Below are 19395 nucleotides of genomic sequence, written 5' to 3' on the forward strand. Positions count from 1 at the left end.
CTAGCGTTGCTCTATTCCGGCTTTCACTTCCTCAAGCCCCTCAATCCGAGTCCTCAGCTAGCACTGATACAAAACAACACTTTAGGATCCAATTCTCTTTCATAAAGCAATTCAATCTCAATTACATCCTTTGATTTCCTATTAGTGTGCCTTATCAATTTTCAAGTTTCATAAATCAATTCATGTTTCAAATCATCATTCCAAGGGTTTTAATTCCAAAACATTGATTAAAGATGCTAATCCATTCACTCTAGGTCCCCAAATGAAGCTAATTTGAGTTCTCCTAAAAAATCAGGGTCAAAACAAGGTTTTTAGGCAAAACAGGGTCAAACCTTGTGTACACCGGTCGACCGGTGACAGAGCAGTGCAACACCACCGGTTGACCAGTGGTGTGCACTTCGGTCGACCAGTTGTAGTGTAATCCGGTCGACCAGTGGAATCAGTGCAGGATGGCCAGAAGGGCCGATCCGAAGAAAATCGGTCCAAAACCTGCAATTTCAAGTGCAAATATGAAATATCTCAAAGGAAAACCACTAGATCTGGGTTCTAAGTACTAAATCAAGTCTAAAGAACCCAAGATCTCCAATTTCTACCATGGTTTTACTCAAAATCCATCAAAATCCATTTCGCACCAAAAATAAGTTTTTAAATCTGAAAAACTCGAGATTCAAGAGAGGTTTTTCAGAAATCTTACCTCGAATCCTTCTCTTGACGTTGAAAACTTCTTGAAATTTTGCTTTGGTTCGAAATCCGGTTGATTTGGTGAAGATTTGAACGGGAGAGAGAGAGGAACGAACGAGAGAGAGTGTGAGAGAGAGAGAGAGAGAGAATACACGGGAAGGAAAAAGGAAAAGAAGAAAAAGAAAAGGGAAAGGAAAATAAAAAGAAAACAGGTGTCAGAATATTTAAAATGACAGTCTAAAAATGTGTCCATACACACTTCTGGGTCAAAATATAATTATTGAAAATATTTAAATACCTTGGAATTATTTAAATTTACATGTCAGAAACATGTATTAATCAATAATTAATTTATGGAACCAGATTTGGCACACTAATAAATCTCAATTTCCTTAATTAATCTCATTTAAGTCTTCAGGGTGTTACAAGAACATTTTAGTGATTACATTTATAACATGCTATTCTAAATTTTAATAAACATAAGAAAAAGAATGTGATTCTTTTCCATTACACAATCTAATAGTCAAGTAAATATTTAAAAATTAATGAATTACCATTAATTCTATTACTTTATTTTTCTTTCCAATCAGATTACCTTTCCTGTTACAAGTAAAGTACATATTTATTTTACTAACTTTAATAAAATGAATATGTACTTTATTTATTTAATAAAGTAATAATTTATTTAATTTTTTAAAATTATGTGTTATGTGTTATTTATTTTATTTAAATATTTTTAACAATTTGTTTTTATATTTTAAATAATTATACAATTTATGTATATTAGTTTAATACTCTATTATTACACTAAATATTTTAATTATGATTAATTTTAATATAATAAATACAATAATTTATTTTTTAAATTAAAAATATAAAATTGACTTAATGAGTATCTTAGTACTTCTACACTATTTAATTACGATTTTGGGTGTAAGTAAACGTGTGAAGGAGATTTGTAGTGAGTTTGATTACGAATCATGTCTACAAGTAAACAACTTATTCTGACTCTGATTTCTTACTTTGAATCCTGCCCATTTCGATTCATGCCCATTTTGATTACGCGTAGGTAAACATGCGATGCAAAAAAAGATCGGCTCAATCATAAGGTAACTTAGGCAATCGAGATATTTAGGGAGAATGCCATATGTTTTACTGTGGATCAACTTTTTCCAATAAGAGGTAAACTCTTAGTGCGTGTTTGGAATCAGTTTTGAAACCGGTTTTCACGAAAATTGAGGCGCCAAAAATGAAATTGATCTCATAATCACGTTCGATGCATTCATTAATTGAAAATTAGACTGAAAAGGGTCTTTCTCGTTTCTGCAAATTGCATTGCTTTTTAAAAACGATTTTTTTATCATTTTCTCATTTTCATTTCTATTTTTAACTTTCTCTCTCGCTACCATCGCAATCTCTCTCTCTCTTATCTACCATCAACGCCGGCAACCGCTCATCGTTGTAAGCCACCACACGTTGGCCACTGTCGGGCTTCCGTTTTCCTGGCGAGCCATGCCATTATATTCCCTCCATTGAGAGGAGCAAAACCCGACCAATCTTAGCCCTTATCGTCGGTGGAGAAGTCTGGGTTCGCCGCCGCCTAGTTTTGGGGTTCTGGACATTATTCTGGCGGATCGGACACCGATATGAGAAATTAACATCGGGAAGGTATTCCTTTCGCCAAGAGCTCTAATTTGGTACTCGCTCCAGTTAACACCGGTCAATGCCGGTCCAATTTAGTTTTTTATTATTTAATATATTATCTTATTAATTATGTAGTAACTAATTAATTCCATTTTAATTTTTAATTTTTAATTACTTAATATATTAATTAGAGATTATTAATTTAGGTACTAAAAATAGATTTTTAAAAGTATAAACCAAACACAGTTTTATTTTTTTCTATATTAAAAATAATCTCTCAGTAAAACAACCAAATACAGCTTCAATATTGACGGTTGTTGGTCGGATACCGATAGGTATCTCGGTTAGATACTGGTATTGTGATTGGATACCGGCAGGTATATTGGCCAGATACAGGTATATAAGTGGAGATCGGTAGTTATCAATCAATTATTGGTTAGGTATTCCGGCGATTACTGTCGTCAAGACTGGCAGTTGTCTGTTGGATACCGTTGGGTATCTTAGTTGGATATTGGTTTTGTGGTCAGATATTAGCAGGTATCGTAGTCAAATACTGATATCGTAGTCGGATACTGTTGATATTTTAAGAGTATATTTAATATTCTAAATATATTGTGATAACATGGCTGTGATACTTTTTGTAATAATTTACGTCTCCTTACATAGGTGAGTCCAACTCAAAAACTTGTGGTAATTCCCTTTAAAGCCCTAGCAATTGCCTAAGGCCCCAAAATGAGCCAAGGCCCCCAAATTATAAATGAAAAGGTCTTTTCGTAATCTAATTAAAAGGCCTTTTTTATTTTAATAAAAATGAGAAAAATGAATATGTGTTTATTATATTTCTACTAGATATTACAAATTAGACGAAAACATCAACAAATTTCATAAGAAAGGGTGTGTATTTTGTAAAAAGAAAAAAAAAACAAGTAATGTGGAAATGTGAAAATAATAAATGCAATATTAGTTGAAGGATGTTTTAGACTTAAATTATTTTGTTTACATAATTGATAAAACATTTTTTTTTTTACATAGAAGTAGATTATGAGAAATTTTAAGTATGTGATTATATTTTTGAGATATTATTCAACTTCAAGAATTTAAAGTCATTAGATGGAAAGGCAATATAAAGGTATTGTTTGAATCTTGAAAACGTTCTAAAAATCTAAATTAGATGTAAGACAAATGTTTTACTATTCACCGTTTGATTTACGTTTAGGTGTTGAGACATATTTTTAAAAGAAAAGCAAGCACCCAACTGAAGGATTGTTTTTTAAGTGCGTATGTTGCTTTTATTAATAATTTTAGCAAATTGTTACTTCTCCAAAGAGTTAATTGAATTTTTTAACTTCTAACTAAGTTTTCAAATTTTAATTGATTTTTAAAACACAAAATTAAAAAGGCCCCCTAAAACTTTTTCACTTAAGGCCTCAAAATTGCTTGATCCGGCCCTGGCAAAAAATATTATGTTCAAAATATGAAATTAAAAATGCAATGAATACATTAAAACATAAAATGAGTAATTGTGTCAAACACACGATATTTTAAACTTGTGCTCAGTCTGATCTCCTTATACATAATGGTTTATTCAAATATGAATTTTTCTAAATCGCCAAAACGGTTCGGTCTTTGTGAGAGAAAACACTCTAATGTTTGATTCATGAATTTAGAATCATGATTCGGAACTATTCTCGATTTATGTATGTTTTTTTGTGAGAGAAAACAGTACTGTAGCGAGTCATGAATTATGATCCGAATCATGACACAGATCCTTGTTCCAAACAATAAAATAAGGGGCACACCCTTTTAAGAGAAACAATCACCTAGGTACACGGATAGACCATACCCCTAAGAAAAGAACCGATATAAATTTGGCGTGATTCCATTCATAATAAAAGTTGTACACAAGTGAAAAAACCTTAAACTTTTACCAGGGGCCAAACTTAATCGCGTGTTAATTTTGTGAATAGCAGTAACAACATCTTCACACACTCGCTTCACATATATTATTTGATCATAAAACATAAAGAAAATCTAAAGAGTACATAACGAAACACACTTCAAGACAAAGTTCCCAAAAGGGGTCTTGAGCCACAAGGAGAAAGTAACAACACATATCAAACGTGGAGACATAATGCAGCGTCTTCACTCAACTTTCCATGAAGATAATGGCGGAGTTTCAGAATTCTTCCAAGTAACTGAGGAATCATCATACCTGTCACCTCTTATAGCCAAAGCCAAAGATTCGAGCTCGACTTTTTCTTCTGGTGTCAGTTTCACGGACAAGGCAGCAACGTTTTGGTTAAAATTCTCAATCTTAGTGGTTCCAGGGATGGGACAAACATCATTTCCTTGGTGGTAAACCCAGGCCAATGCCAGCTGAGACGGGGTACATCCTTTTCTGGAGGCAATTTCATTCACTTGCTCAAATATCTTTTGATTATGTTGGAGGTTTTCAGGCTGAAATCTTGGTAGAGTCTGCACTAAGCATTCATATATTAGCAGTACAAAAGTAGTGGCAATGGCTTTAACAAAGAATTTATCATAAGTACTTTTAAAAGGGAGTGAGGGCCCGTTTAGTTTACTGATTCGAGTTTTTAATTCGAATTGAGATACGACTTTATGTGAGAGCTTTTTACTGTAGTAAAAAAGTTAGATGTAACTGTTTCTGAGAGCTTTTTACTGTAGCAAAACTCGAATTCTAAACTCGAATCGGTGAAATGAACGGGAAGAATGTTTCATCGTAGTTTTGAAAAACACAAATGAACCATAAGTTTAGAGTGTAAGAGCATCTCCACTATGCTATAATTAATATGCTAATTGTAAATTTTTAGCTTTTGAGTGCACAAAACACTTTCCAATTCAATGCTATTTATTGTACTAAATTTCTCATATGCTATATTTCATAGCAAATATCCCACCAAGTATAGCATATAAGAAATTTTACATTTGATTGCTATGTTAGTTGAAATGTTTACTTTTTCATGCAATCATTGTAACTTTTACATTTTCTAATTATTTTACGAAAATTTCTCTAGTGTTCCATCTTTTTTGGGAATACCGGTGTTCCCTGCTTATCAGTAGTCAGATCTGTATTAGTTTTTCAATTTGATTTGACTTTTGACCTGATTTAATACGGATCTAACGGCTGATAAGCAGAGAATAATAGTGCTCCCAAAAAAGAGGAAACATAAGAGAAAGTCCCATATTTTAAAAATAAAAGTTTACTTTTACAATTTTCAAAGCTTAATAATTATGGAAAACAGTAATTTTAGCATTTCAAATAGCATTTTGCATTGAAGTAAAAATACAAATAGCATACCATATCATATTTTTAATATTAAATATACAATTAGTATTAACATTTGCATTAGAGATGGTCTAAGCAAAGTATGGAAGCGTATAGATTTGTTATACAACACTAATAAATGAAGCGCTAAGCTATTGTAGTATTCTATTTGCTTAGAAATTCTCTTTATTAACTGACTAATAAAAAAAGCACAACAAAAAAATGTTATATTTAATTCTTGTCTATATAACTGACAAAAAGTGAACCAGTTGGCGCAAAATCTTAGAAGACGGTTTTCTAAAACAACATCGTCAAAACTTTAACATTTAATGATAGTTTTATGCAAAATTGTCGTCTTATCTGGAAGCGATGTCTGAAATTTTAACTTTAAACAAACCCAGATCCCTTATAACCCTCATGCTCTCTCTCTCTCTCTCTCCCTCTCTCTCTCTCTCCTTCTTCGCGACCTCAGTAGAACTCTGTCCGTCGCTCCTCCGTCATCGACCCAGCCTCTCGTCGCGCCGCTGTTTCTCTCTCTCCGCCCGTCGTGCCGCTCTCTCTATCTTTCTCTATCACTCTCTCTCTCAACCGTCCCTAAACCCTAAACCGCCTCTCTCTCTAAAAGAAGAGGAGCGTACAAGTACCCACATGGAAATGGTCGTGGGTGATATAGAAAAGCAGAGGAATATTTTGTACGTCTTCAATTACTTTTGTCATTGTATTAATTATTTTTTGTTTGCATTACAATCTTTAATATACATTTTAATTGAATGCAGATGTGAATGTATAACACTACTGAGAAGTCAAATCGAGCCACTTTATGACAGTTCATACGAAAAAAAAGGACAAAACTTACAAAATTTCAGAATACGAAGAGATCGAAAAATTAATTTTGACTTATTGCTTTTTCTTTTTAATATTTGATGGATCAATAGGAAATATGTCGGCAAACTTATAATATTTTTTATCTTAATTTTGTAGGACCAATATGCTAAAAAAAAGTCATATGGAAAGTTTCAATCTCAGGGGATGGATGATGTGCTTACAAGATCATTGGGAAAGGCAGAATGCTCCGGCCCTATTCGTGAGCAATTCCAGTTTGTAAAAAAAGTCGACTTATTTTCACTCCACCGACATATCAAGAAGGGATGAGGAGTTGGCAATGTTGCGTAAGAGGGTGGAAATAATGGAGGTTAGATGGGAAGCAAAGCAATCATCCCAAGGCCTTACCCCAGTACTTGTATGTGAGGGAATGAGAACTCCGGTGATGGATCAACGACGTAGTGTTAAAGAGAGTTGTATTGTAAAAAAAAAAAAGACGGGTGAGGGGGGGCAGGCGGGTCATGTCGGGGCGTCGTTGCCCCGACTAATTTCTAGCCCGTCCCCACCCCTTTTATAAAGGGGGCGGGACGGGGTTTCAAGATCTATTCGGGGCAGCGGATAAAGCCCCGCCCCATTTACATTCCTAGTAACACGCATGGGGCTAGACATGGTCATGCACCATGGTAAATAACAGTTTTGAAGTTCAAGAAATATTTTATTCATTTAGGAAAGTTTGATCTGTTTCCCAAACCAGGCAGCGTGGAGGATAAAAAAAAGATATATAAACTAACGCGTCCTAGTTTTAACGGAAAAAACTGCCATCATTAACAAGTAACATATAATGATGTATTAGCATAGTGAGACTGTAAGGGCTAACTAAGCTTTATGCAAAAGAAAAATTATAAATAAATAAACAAACCTTTCGATAATCATCATCAGACATCTTTTCAACAATCTTAGGTCCAGATGACATGAATCCTCTTCCTAGAGGGCTGTATGCAACAATACCAATACCCAATTCCCTGAAAATTAAAAAAGGACATAATCCTCATTATTATCATGATTATTAGTTTCATAAATGCAGAATAATTAACTACTAATTAAAAATATGAACACATAATTTCCAATAATTAGCCTAACCTGCATGTAGGAATAATTTCTTCCTCAACATCTCTTGCCCATAAAGACCACTCTAATTGCACAACTGTTATTGGATGAACAGCATGCGCTCTTCTTATTGTTGAAGCTGAGGCTTCTGATAATCCAATGTACTTTATTTTACCCTCTTCTACTAGCTTCTTCAGCTCACCAATCTTCAAAAAGAATAAAATAAAATAAAATAAATAAAAGAAGAAAGAAAGAAAGAAAGAAACATGTCAGTAGTAATTACACTATAAGCATGTAAAGCTACGTTAAACGAACTTGACTATCTGTCAAGAGTGTCAGTGAAGGATTCATGACTTCACTTTAGAAAGGGCATAAATGAGGCCTCGTTCACTTTATGAATTCGAGTTTTTAATTTGAGTTGAAATGTGATATTTTTTGAGAGTTTTTACTGTAACAGAAAAAGTTAGATGTGATATTTTTTGAAAGTTTTTACTGTAGAAACTGAAAATTAAAAACTCGAATCGGTGAAATGAACGAGGCCGAAGTAAAAACATTATGCTATAGGATAAAAATGAAAATAAGTTTCCATTATGATAAGTTATAAAATTATATCAAGCAAAACATTTTGCGATCGTCCTGGGATAGGTTTTCACATTTTGATTTTGCTTTCTTTGAAAGGTTTGTGACACTACTTTTTTCAAAATATTTTATATTTGAATACAAACATAATAAGCAATCTCTTAATGAAACGAAGGAAGATGAGGCAAAATAGAAACAGAACTAATATGAATGGGGTAGGTATTTTGAGAAAAGGGGCCGAGAGGATCAAATAGAAGTGATTAGTATATATTAGATGGTAAGAAATTATAAAGGGAAATAGTGTTGTAGTGCTTTAGAGTTTTGATGGAAGATTAGGGAAATAGTGTTGTACCAGGGGGGCCTTGTTAAAATTATAGTGGGGGCCTTTTTGTTAAGAAAAAGAAAAAAATTGTAGTGGGGGCCTTTCAAAAAAAAAAAAAAATTCGTGGGGGCACTGTTTGAAATTTGATATAATAAAAGCAAAAGAGGGAACGTGCTCCCACCCGCACATGGTCCATGTTCTTGGTTACAGTAATCTGTAATGACAATATATATATATATATATATATATATATATTCAAATCAGCAAATTCTTTTAACAACTAGTAAATTCTACCACGTAAAACTCTCCAGTTAAGAAATTTTGATGGTAGGAAGCTTTTTCACTATCAATAATTCTTATAGCTGTTGGATTAATTTTTTAACTATACGATTTATTGAGGGCCACATATTCTATTGAGTCTTATAGCTAGCTGTTGGATTAATTTTTTAACTATACGATTTATTGAGGGCCACATATTCTATTGAGTCTTATAGCTAGCTGTTGGATTAATTTTTTAACTATACGATTTATTGAGGAACACATATTCTATTGAGATGACATACAAAAGGGACGTTTGGTTTATGGATTAATTTTTGTTAATATCTGTTGGTCAGCATTTTATTCCCAAATCAATTACCTTTTCCAAAAGAGTACTTTCAGTGAGAATTAATGCAAATAAATAGAGAAAAAAAAGGCCATATTTTACTAAAAGATATGAACAGAAAATGTGCCTCCAAGATCAATCACAGCCATCAGTACCTGGCCGATTTCATTAGAGCCCAATTAACAAACTGGATCAAGTGAACAAATATAAACAGAAAATTTTTCTAGCTTATACAGTCAAAACTCAAAAGGTATGGCTGAAATGAACTGACAATAAATCTCATGTAAATAAATAAATAAATAAAAAATGAAGAAAGAAACAATCAAACCGTGACTTCAATGGGCACACGACTATCGATGCGATGCTGGTAATAGAGATCAATGCAATCGATGTCAAGCCGCTTTAGGCTGGCCTCGCAGGCAGCCCGCACATATGCAGGGTCTCCCTTCACCTCAAACTGGCCATCGTCATGAACATAGACGCCAAATTTAGTAGCCAGCTGAACTTTCTCTCTCACTCCCCCTTTTAGTGCCTGCATAATAGGTAGTCATGATCTGGACTTTCACATTGAGGTCTAAAGTTCAAATCCTCGAAAGCGAAAAAAAAAAAAAAAAACAAAAAAAAAAAGAAAAAAATTTAGTACCTTTCCAAGAAGGATCTCGTTGGTGAATGGTCCATAGAGGTCAGAGGTGTCGAGGAAGGTAACACCGGAGTCGACGGCGTGGTGGATGAGCTTGATCATGTCGGGTTCAGGCTTCGGAGCACCGTAGAAGGCCGACATGCTCATGCAGCCTAGTCCCTGAGCTGAGACATCAAGACCTTGCGACCCAAGTTTGATCCTTCTCACCGTCGCCATTTTGTCCAAAACCTGACCGGATAGAGGCTATTTATAGTGTATTATGAACTATCCGATTAGGCTAAATTGTGTTTTGGAAGGTAAGAGATAGCAGCGACGGATGAAACAAATAGTGACAAGGGATTGTGAGCTATTGCCAGTATTTATAAGAAAGTTTGAGGGGAAAAAAAAAATAAAAAATTAGAAAAAAACGTGGGGTAGCCGTTGGCTTCTTGATATCAGCGACGCCATGTGACTCGTGGGGTTATTCATTTATTTGGTAAATTAACATAATTTCTTTATATATCTTTTTGAAACTCGTTATAGTGTCCACTATTTATGAGTGGTACTTTTAAAGTTAAAGTGTGTTTAGAATTATAGTTTATTATTCTTATTTTTAAAATTTAAATTTTTTGAAAGTCTTAGTTTATTAATCCATTCTAAAAGTTTAAATTGTTAGGAGGTGTGCTAACAATAGTTTTATACTTTAACACTCTCTCTCATGCGTGGACTGGACAATAAACAATCGTGTAGATAAATTAATTGAAAATCATAACATGTGAATATTTAAGTCCGAGATATATTAAAAACCCAACATATGATGATAATTTTAAATGAGAATAAATAGTGCAATTACGGGGTTTGAATTCGGGACCTCCCGCTCTGATACCATGTTAGTTTACCAATTCATCCTAAAAACTTAAACTGTTAGGAGATGAGCCAACAATAGTTTTATACTTTAACAGGGAGAGAAAAATACTATTGTGAACTAATAACTATGGTCCAGAACTCTCAAAACAAATGGAGCATATCTCAACTTTTAGTGTTTTTTACCTTGCCACCGCTATGTTTTGTCTAAAGTACATAAACTCTTCTTTGACCGCAATATTTTACGTCAATTTCCTGACTTTTCAAAAAAGTTGTAGATATTAAGATTTTAAAGAAAATGGTATTTGCACTGTTATTTAGTAAAATAATAAGAGGATAAGAAATTTATGCACAGATATATATATCTAATCATATTTTTCTCTTTAATAAGATAAAAGGCTGTGTTCATTTTTTGTTCCTTAAAATCTTGTTTTATATTTAAAAATAATATACATATGTATGTGTGTGTGTATATTAACCATCCATCATAAGAAAAAAACGCCTCAATAGAAACACATTGGACAAAAGGTATTTATGAGAAAATAATAGTTGAAAAAATTGCATGAGAAAACTGTTTAACAAAAGACGCAATTGAGGAAAAAATATTTTTTGGGGCCATTAAGGAAAAAGCTTTATAAGGATCACTTTTCGTATAACGGCTTACACAAAAAAGAAAAAAAAAAGTTGGTACACATTTGTAAAAGATACTTTAATACGAGAAATCGTGGAACAAAAAAGTATTTCAAAGAAGTTTAATCAAAAGGAATAAATAAATTGAAGAGGAGATTTTGTAGAAAAAAATACAAAATTATGTAGGGACACATTTGAAAGAACTTACATTAGTAGGAGTAAAGCGTGAAAAAAGAGCATTTCAAATAAGCACATCATAAAACAATTATATTGTAGAGGTGTCATTTGCAAAAGGAAAGCAAAAAGGTAAAAGAAAAGGGAAAAAAGCGAAAAGAAATTAGGAAAGGAAAAACATAAAAAGCAAAGGAAAAAGGAGTTGTAATCAAAACGTGGGTTTTGATTAAACAATACTTATGTACAATCAGAACATGTATAAAAAAAATTGGCGAGCAAATCATACATAAGATTAATTAGGAGGTACATATGAAAAAAAAAAAGTAATTGAGAGTGCCACATAAGAAAAACTAAATAGGGACATAATTGAGAGAAACATCGCTACTAGAGCAAATGAGAGAAAAGGTTTTTATAAGAAAATAATAGTTCAAAGGTAGTCTAAAAAATTGTTTAGAAAGAGACACAAGTTTGAGAAAAAATTGGGCCAAATAGGAAAAAAGATGTTTATAAGGATCGCTTTTCATACAATAAGGATTGCATAGAAAAAAATTAAGTAAGGATATATTTGAAAAGAAAAAATTTATAGGAGTGAGCGAGGAAAGAATATTGCAGATAAGGACATAAGAAAAAAAACTGCACAGGAGTCTTTGGCATCAAGGAGAATAAAAAAAAAAGAAAAAAGTAGAGACGTATGAAAAAAATTAGTTTAAAAGCTACTAAGTGAAGGAAAAAGATACATTATAACAATTAATTAAACTATGAAACGATCCTTGGTTAAAGAGAAAACAATACTTAAAAAGAATAAAAAAAATCAGAAAAGGTCAAAAGTAAAAAAGTAAAAAAGTAAAAAAGAAAAAGAAGAAAAAAAGGTGTTCAAAGGTCGAGTACGGACGAAGAAGTGCATTGTCGCTTTTTTACTTTTTAAGATTAAGGTCAACATAAAAAGATCGTGATATAACATAAGAGCCATTTGAGAAAAAGAAAATGGAAGATCAGTTTCGAAGTTTAAATTGAAAAATAAGAGCATTTATAAAATATAATACAGTAATTTGAATTAATTAAAATTGAATGAAAAATGAGAGAATAAAATGTGGGAATTGTACAAAGATATTAAAGCTACATTGAAAGTTTAGATAATAAAGGGAGATAGTGAGATACCATAAAATTTTAGAATTATATTTGTCATTTTTTGGTATTATTATAAAAATGGATCCTAGAATAGACAAGACCAATGTGTATTAATCATTCATATCAATTCCTTCAAAAATAAAATTGATACATTTTGCTCATTAAATTATGTGGGACTTATCATCCTTTCAGATCCAAATAATAAAATAATAAAAAAAATCGTAAGAAACATTTTCAAAGAGTATTATGGTGTTGTTTGGTTCATGGGTTTAACCAGAAAAATTTAATTAAAATTTAAATTTTTATGAGAAAAATATTGTAGCAGTATGTGAGAATTACGGGAATCAAAATCTCTCTTCAAAGTCGGCCAGTAGTATTTCTTATCGTAGACACATTTGGATTGGATCTTTCCAACTTGGTCTTGCCTTTACTGATCTTACCTCGGGTTTTCCTCGTCGATTGTTGGTTCTTTCAAAACTTCAATCGGAACAATCCGGAGCAATTTTCAGTCCTTTGACGTTGTTAAGTGATTGAGAGCATCTGCATTGTTTTTCTCAGCCCTCAGAACTCGGAGAATTTCATAGGTTTTGAGCTTGTTTAGCGTTACTTTTACCTTCTTTATGTAAATAATAACCATTCTTTCTCCCCGTGCTTGGTGTTCATCTTTGATTTGGATTACAACAAGCTATGAATTGTTGCATATAGTGGCGAGCCTCAGCCCAGCGAGTAATGCCTTATATTCTACTTCATTACTTAACGCTTTGAATCGAAATTGAAATTATCTTGTGATCTTCAAGCGTACTCAAATTAATCCAACTTCAGTCCCGTTCTCAATGGATGGCCCGTCGACGTAGAGCTTTCACTTAGGTTGTTCTTTAATTGATTTTCATTGCCTTTACGCTCGGGTGGATTAGTGAGCTCTGCTACAAAATCGACCAAGGCCTATCCCTTTCATTGTTGTTCGTGGCTTGTATTTTATGTCAAATTGGCTAAGTTTCACTGACCATTTGAGTAATCTTCATGAGACATCAGGCTTCTACAAAACCTAGCTATCTTAACGATGATTGGTTGAGACTTGGATGAAATGGGCTTGAAAATAGTGACAACATTTCCTTGACGTCACCACTAGCAATGATGGAGATGGAGTACTTGGGATCAGCAGAATTCTAAAACTACGGAACCAACTGGTTTCACACCGGGGGAACAACATCTGGAGTAACGACCCCAACCGTTTGGAAGATATCTTGAGAAAAGGTTTTAGCACCGGTGTATCCTATATGGACTCTAGTTTATTTGAAGTATCCCAATGGTGTAACGCCGTCGACTTATTGGGAAAAATGAGGAAAAGAACTTGGATCTCTTGTTTCGGAGAAATAAGTGGCTCACGAGGTAGGGAAAACTTTTCCATCTCAGGATATCTTGTTTCAGCATTATGTAATCATCTACTGACGTAGTAGACAAGGAATTGGACCTTATTTACTTCACGAATGAGGATTGAGGAATTAGTCCCTACCACATGTGTATTCCAAAATTAATAATTAAATTATCCCATTATTTAATAAATAATTAGTTCTTAATTACTTATTTTCAAGTAATTTAATTTAAAATTCCATAATTTAAAATTCCTCTTTTACTCTTAGTGTCTTGTAGAATTTATAAGGATGACGCAAGGATTCATGAATGTATAATATCAAGCTCCAATAAAATTAATAATTAATCAAACTTTTTACTTAATTAATTAATTATATTTCTTAAGTTACTCTACTATAAACTTGGAATTGCACTGTTGATGTTATAGACGTTTATATACATATGTGAAAGTCTATTTGATATAGTCGCTTCATATAGATCAATCCTCCATAAATAATTAATAATTAAAGCTAGACAAAATCCGTTAACCTCTCTAATTAATTACATCTTTCTCCTTAACTCCCATTGATTCTCTAATTAATTGTATATTCATAAAACAAATTCATGAATGCAAGCTCGTTACATATTCAAGTTCTGAATCAACACTCAAGGAAATTATTTATGTGATTCTTTTTCAAGAAGGAATGGATTCCATCTCGTAATATTAACTTTCTTAGCTACCTACTTCATAATGTCTCTATGATACTGTTAGTTTCTGAAACGATTTTGAATGTGGAAGCGTGTACGTGCAGATCAAGTATAACAAAAAATTTTCATAAAACTTTTTATTTTTAACCGTCGTTAAACGTCCAAAATGTTTAACAACTCTGGATACGAACCGTCATCGTATCTTTTAATGACGGTAAAAAATCCTCGCTTTTTCTTCTTTTTGTACAAGTGTTTATACTAGTAGCACTTTAATGGATTTAGTTTCATGTTGTACTTTCGCAAAGTTTTAAACCACGCTTCCAAGTGCTTGATGTGTTGAAAGGAATTTTTGCTTTTGACTAACATGTCGTTGACACATACCTCTATAGTTTTTCCTATTTGTTGAGTGAACATCTTGTTTACTTAGTGCTAATGGGTTGCTCCAGGATTTTTATGGCCAAAAAGTATGACATTACAACAATAGAGTATTTTATCAGTAATAAAGGTTGTGTGGTACCGTTCTCTTCTTCTTTGAACATGTGGATTTGATTATACCTAGAGTGAGTATATAAAACTTAAGAGTTCATACCCAGCTGTTGCATCGACCAACTAGTCTATTCTGGAGAGAGAAAAGCTATTCTTAAGGCAAACCTTGTTCATGTCAACTTCCTATTGAGTTTTTTTCACAAGTACAAGATTTTATATCTAGTTTGGATAATGTGCTTCCCTTATAAAATCATTCTTGACTAGCTTATCAACCTCTTCTCTCAAATATTCGTATCTTTCTGCTTCCATGGGTCGATGCTTCTGCTTCTTTGGAGGGTAATTTGGGTCAATGTTTAGCCTGTGACTCATAGTTACTGAGTTGATGCGCACCATGTCATCGTGTGTCCATACAGACACGTCGAGGCTTCCTTTGAGAAAAGTGACCAATTCCTTATGTAGTCGATTGGTTAATCCAAAGCCTACGATCAGTTTTCTAGTTGGATCCGCTTCATCTATCGGTGTCCCGATTAATTCCTCGACGTGTCCGGTTCCTAACTCTTCGTCTTGCAACCTAGGGTTAACGTCTTCATCAACGGGTCCTCATTTCAGCATCACTATCCTCACTTCTCTAGGCATTTCATTCTTGGCCTTTTGTGGATGTGCATAAGAATGAATGACAACGGAATATGTTAGCCTCGCCTCGTGCTCATTACCTTTCACATGTTCAATATCGATTAGAGTTAGGAATTTCATCATCTAGTGATATATGGATGTTATAGCTGTTAGAGTCCTCAAAGTTGGTCTTCGATTCATTGCGTTAAATTGGTCTCCTCCCTTCACAACTAAAAAATTCGACATCACTATCGACATGCATGTTCTCTTCCCTATTGTAATTGGAAGTTCTATTATTCCATTGGGCATGATCATGCTGTTCCCTATAAAACCATGCAATGATTGTGTGCTGGTTTCAAGCTTAGACCTTGGAATTTCCATTTTATCAAGACAATCGGAGTAAAAGTATATCCACAGAACTTCCATTATCAATGAGGATGCGACAAACCATTTAGTTTCTAATCATTGCCTCGGCAATGAGTACATCATTCTAGAGAAAGTGAACGTCGTTTGCATTGAATTTCTCTGAAAAAGTGATCTTTTTATAGTCGTAGCGTGCCGCCTTTTCTCCTCATCTTGATACTCTCAGTGCCGAGAATTTCCACCAAGATACGGTCCTCCATAAATTGTTCAATCACTCCTAGTGGTTCTGGAGGTTATCTGGTTGCTTATCGTCTCGTCGATCATTGTTCTTTCTATTTAGGTTTTAGAAGGAAAACTTGAGAAGTAATGGTGGAGAAAAAAAGATACCTGAAGTGCATACGAGAACAAACTTTGCTGTCCACCGTACGCACTAAAGGGAAATAGGAAACTTAAAAAATTTTCAAAATATCAATTTCATGATTGCCACTTTTGAGTAAAAATATTTATTAATATTGAAATAATATTTCACACGCAACATAATTTTACCTATACTAGGATTTAATTAGCACAAGAGTTTATTATTTTTTAGTTCGACTCTTTCAAGATTATAAGAATAATCTCTTAATTACAATCCCTTGGTACATGGGAAAACCTTTTGATTCTAATTAAAACAGTAAATTCTATTTTTTGTGAATTTGAGAAATTTGGGTTGATTTAAAATTACGGCTGAACTCGGTGAATTTAGCCGAGTTGCCTACATACCATGCTGAGGGATCAAGCCACTTGTAGTTCGAATTTTGGGTTTAAAAATTTTGGATAATTCACTGGTGTATGACCTTATGAGGAATTGACGCAGTTTAAAATTTGATTTAGTTTTGTTTTGATTTTGATGCAGGGGCTCTTATTGTCGTTTGAGCATTTGTATATCATTTAAGCATTTGTCGTTTAAGTCCTTTCTTTTCCTGTCATTTTGAGCTTAGCAAGTCGTTTCTGTTTCATTGTAAACCTCCGGCTATTTATAGCTGAATTGTCAGACGTTTGGAATTAATGAAATTACCCTAAACTGCTCAGCCAATTGTTGTCTTGTTAGTAGACCGTTCTCTGGATTTTAGGATTTGGCTTGCATGGCCGACCCCATATGGTTTAAGCCAGAGAATACAGCTGTTGCCTACACCAAGTTTGGTATCAGAGCCAAGGCTTTCCCAAGGCGTGATGACCACCGGCAAGGCCAACCTTCCCTAGATTGATGATGAAGACCGACACATCCCAGTCCTCTGGGCCGCCGTATCGAAACTCGAGCAGAAGTTTGAGGTTAGCTTCGGACTCCTCAATTGCAACCTCCAGCAAGTTATCACCCACATTGGAGCTGCCACTCCTAACCAACGGAGGGACACCCCACCACCACCTCGGGAGTGAGAAGTCATGTGAACTCCGCCACCTGTGAACAGAGGACCGCGACCACCCTGGCCTGACCCGTAGAACTGAACGTCGAGCTTGAAGAGCTAGAAACGGGAGATCCCACAGCCCCACCGCCGCGACCAGCACCACCAGATCTGGACTTCGAGGACTTTGATCCTTGGCTCAACCGAGGCACCAGGTATGAACAGCGAAACACTCGCTTTAATCGGGACCGAAACTCAGATTTCAGGTTTAAGTTGGATTTGCCTAGCTTTGATGGACATTTAAACATCGAGGATTACCTCGACTGGGAGCATAAGGTTGATAATATCCTTGAATACATAATTGTACCAGAAGATAAGAAAACTAAGTTTGTGGCCTCTAAGCTGACCAAAGGGGTTGTCGCTTGGTGGATTGTTGTTAGCAAGAACAGGGAAAGAGGATGACCACCAGTTCGCTCGTGGGTTCTCATGAAAAAATTGATGCGGCAACGGTTCTTGCCGAATGACTTTGAGCAGACCTTATTTTGGCAGTACCAACGTTGTTCGCAGTGAGGCTGAAGCGTTGAGAATACACCGAAGAGTATTATCGACTAAACGCTCGCAACAATCTCCCGGAGTCAGAGGACCAGCAAATCGTTAGGTACATCAGAGGGTTGAGGGAGAGCATCCAGGACCAACTTACGCTGAGTCCTATTTGGAACCTCAAGGAAGCAGTCACTCTGGTCTACAAAGTCGAAGCTCAACAGTCCTGCAGTGGAAATTGAACTCAGCCGTATCGCCGTTCTAGGGAGTACCCGTTGGTGCGAGAGGATACACGTTAATCCTCGCAACATCCCCTGGCAGCGCCTCACGGGAAAGGTCCCCTTGAAAATCAGAAAACACCAGCCTCGGCACAGCTCCCTTCAGTCCAAGAGGCTAACAACCCCTATGCCCGGCCCATAACAGGGAAGTGCTACCGTTGTAACAAGCTGGGACATCGATCCAACGAGTGTCCTTTTTGCAAACTAATTAACCTTATCAGTGAGCTGGGCGTTGACAACGAAGAAGAGGAAGTTAAGGCAATTGAGGAAGAACCCGAAGAGGTAGAGCAACAATTCGGGGATGAGGGAGACCGAATCGCTTGTGTGGTACAAAGGATCTTGCTATCCCCAAAGCAACACATCGCGAACCAACGTCACTCCATTTTTTCAGACGCTTTGCACGGTCAACATGAAAGTGTGTGACCTAATTATTGACAGTGGCAGCAGCGACAACTTTGTTTCGAAGGCTTTGGTCAAGGCCCTCAACCTCACCACCGAGAAATACCCCCGACCCTACAAGATTGGGTGGATCAAGAAAGGGGTCAAAGCTTCAGTTGATACTATTTGCAAGGTTCCTTTCTCCATTAGCAGCCATTACCAAGATACTGTCGTTTGTGATGTCATTGAAATGGATGCATTACACATCCTCTTTGGCCGACCTTGGGAGTTTAATGTGAATGCTAAACACGATGGCAGGACTAATTGTTATGAGTTCACTTGGCTCGGCAAGAAGATAGCTCTAACGCCGCTTTCCCCTCAAGGGCCGGTCGCTGCCCAAGGTGATCACAGAGGGTGGCTATTCCTTACAACCCTGGGAAAACCATTCGAGCAGGACATCCGAGCCGCGAAGATGATCATAGCCCTAGTTTCAAAAGGGACAGAGGCGGCTCCTACTTCTATTCCCCAAAGCGTGCAAGCCTTAATGGAGGAATTTGACGACCTCACTCCAGATGAGCTACCCGAGGAGCTACCCCAATGAGGGAGATCCAACACTGCATCGATCTCACTCTTGATGCGAGCCTGCCAAACCTTCCGCATTATCGGATGGGGCCCCTCGAGCATGATACCCTACAACGGATGGTAGAAGACCTTCTGCAGAAATAACTCATTCGGCCTAGCCTGAGTCTGTGTGCCATTCCGGCCCTGTTAGTGCCCAAAAAGGATGGCAGTTGGCGGATGTGCATCAATAGTTGGGCCATAAACAAGATAACTGTTA

The 19395-nt window shown here is 35.4% G+C and overlaps 1 protein-coding gene across 1 annotated transcript; it reads right to left on the reverse strand.

The window, feature by feature from the left end:
- Positions 1-4229: 4229 nt before the first annotated feature.
- On the reverse strand, positions 4230-9996 carry LOC21404602 (probable aldo-keto reductase 2). Its single transcript, XM_024172759.1, has 5 exons — positions 9689-9996; positions 9374-9577; positions 7574-7746; positions 7353-7455; positions 4230-4800 (listed from the first exon to the last, which is right to left on the reverse strand). The coding sequence occupies exons 1-5, from the start codon at positions 9899-9901 to the stop codon at positions 4468-4470; spliced, it is 1026 nt and encodes a 341-aa protein (XP_024028527.1). The 5' UTR covers positions 9902-9996; the 3' UTR covers positions 4230-4467.
- Positions 9997-19395: the final 9399 nt, after the last annotated feature.

The sequence above is a fragment of the Morus notabilis genome, unplaced genomic scaffold (genome assembly GCF_000414095.1).
Source record: "Morus notabilis unplaced genomic scaffold, ASM41409v2 Scaffold63, whole genome shotgun sequence".
NCBI classification, from domain to species: domain Eukaryota; kingdom Viridiplantae; phylum Streptophyta; class Magnoliopsida; order Rosales; family Moraceae; genus Morus; species Morus notabilis.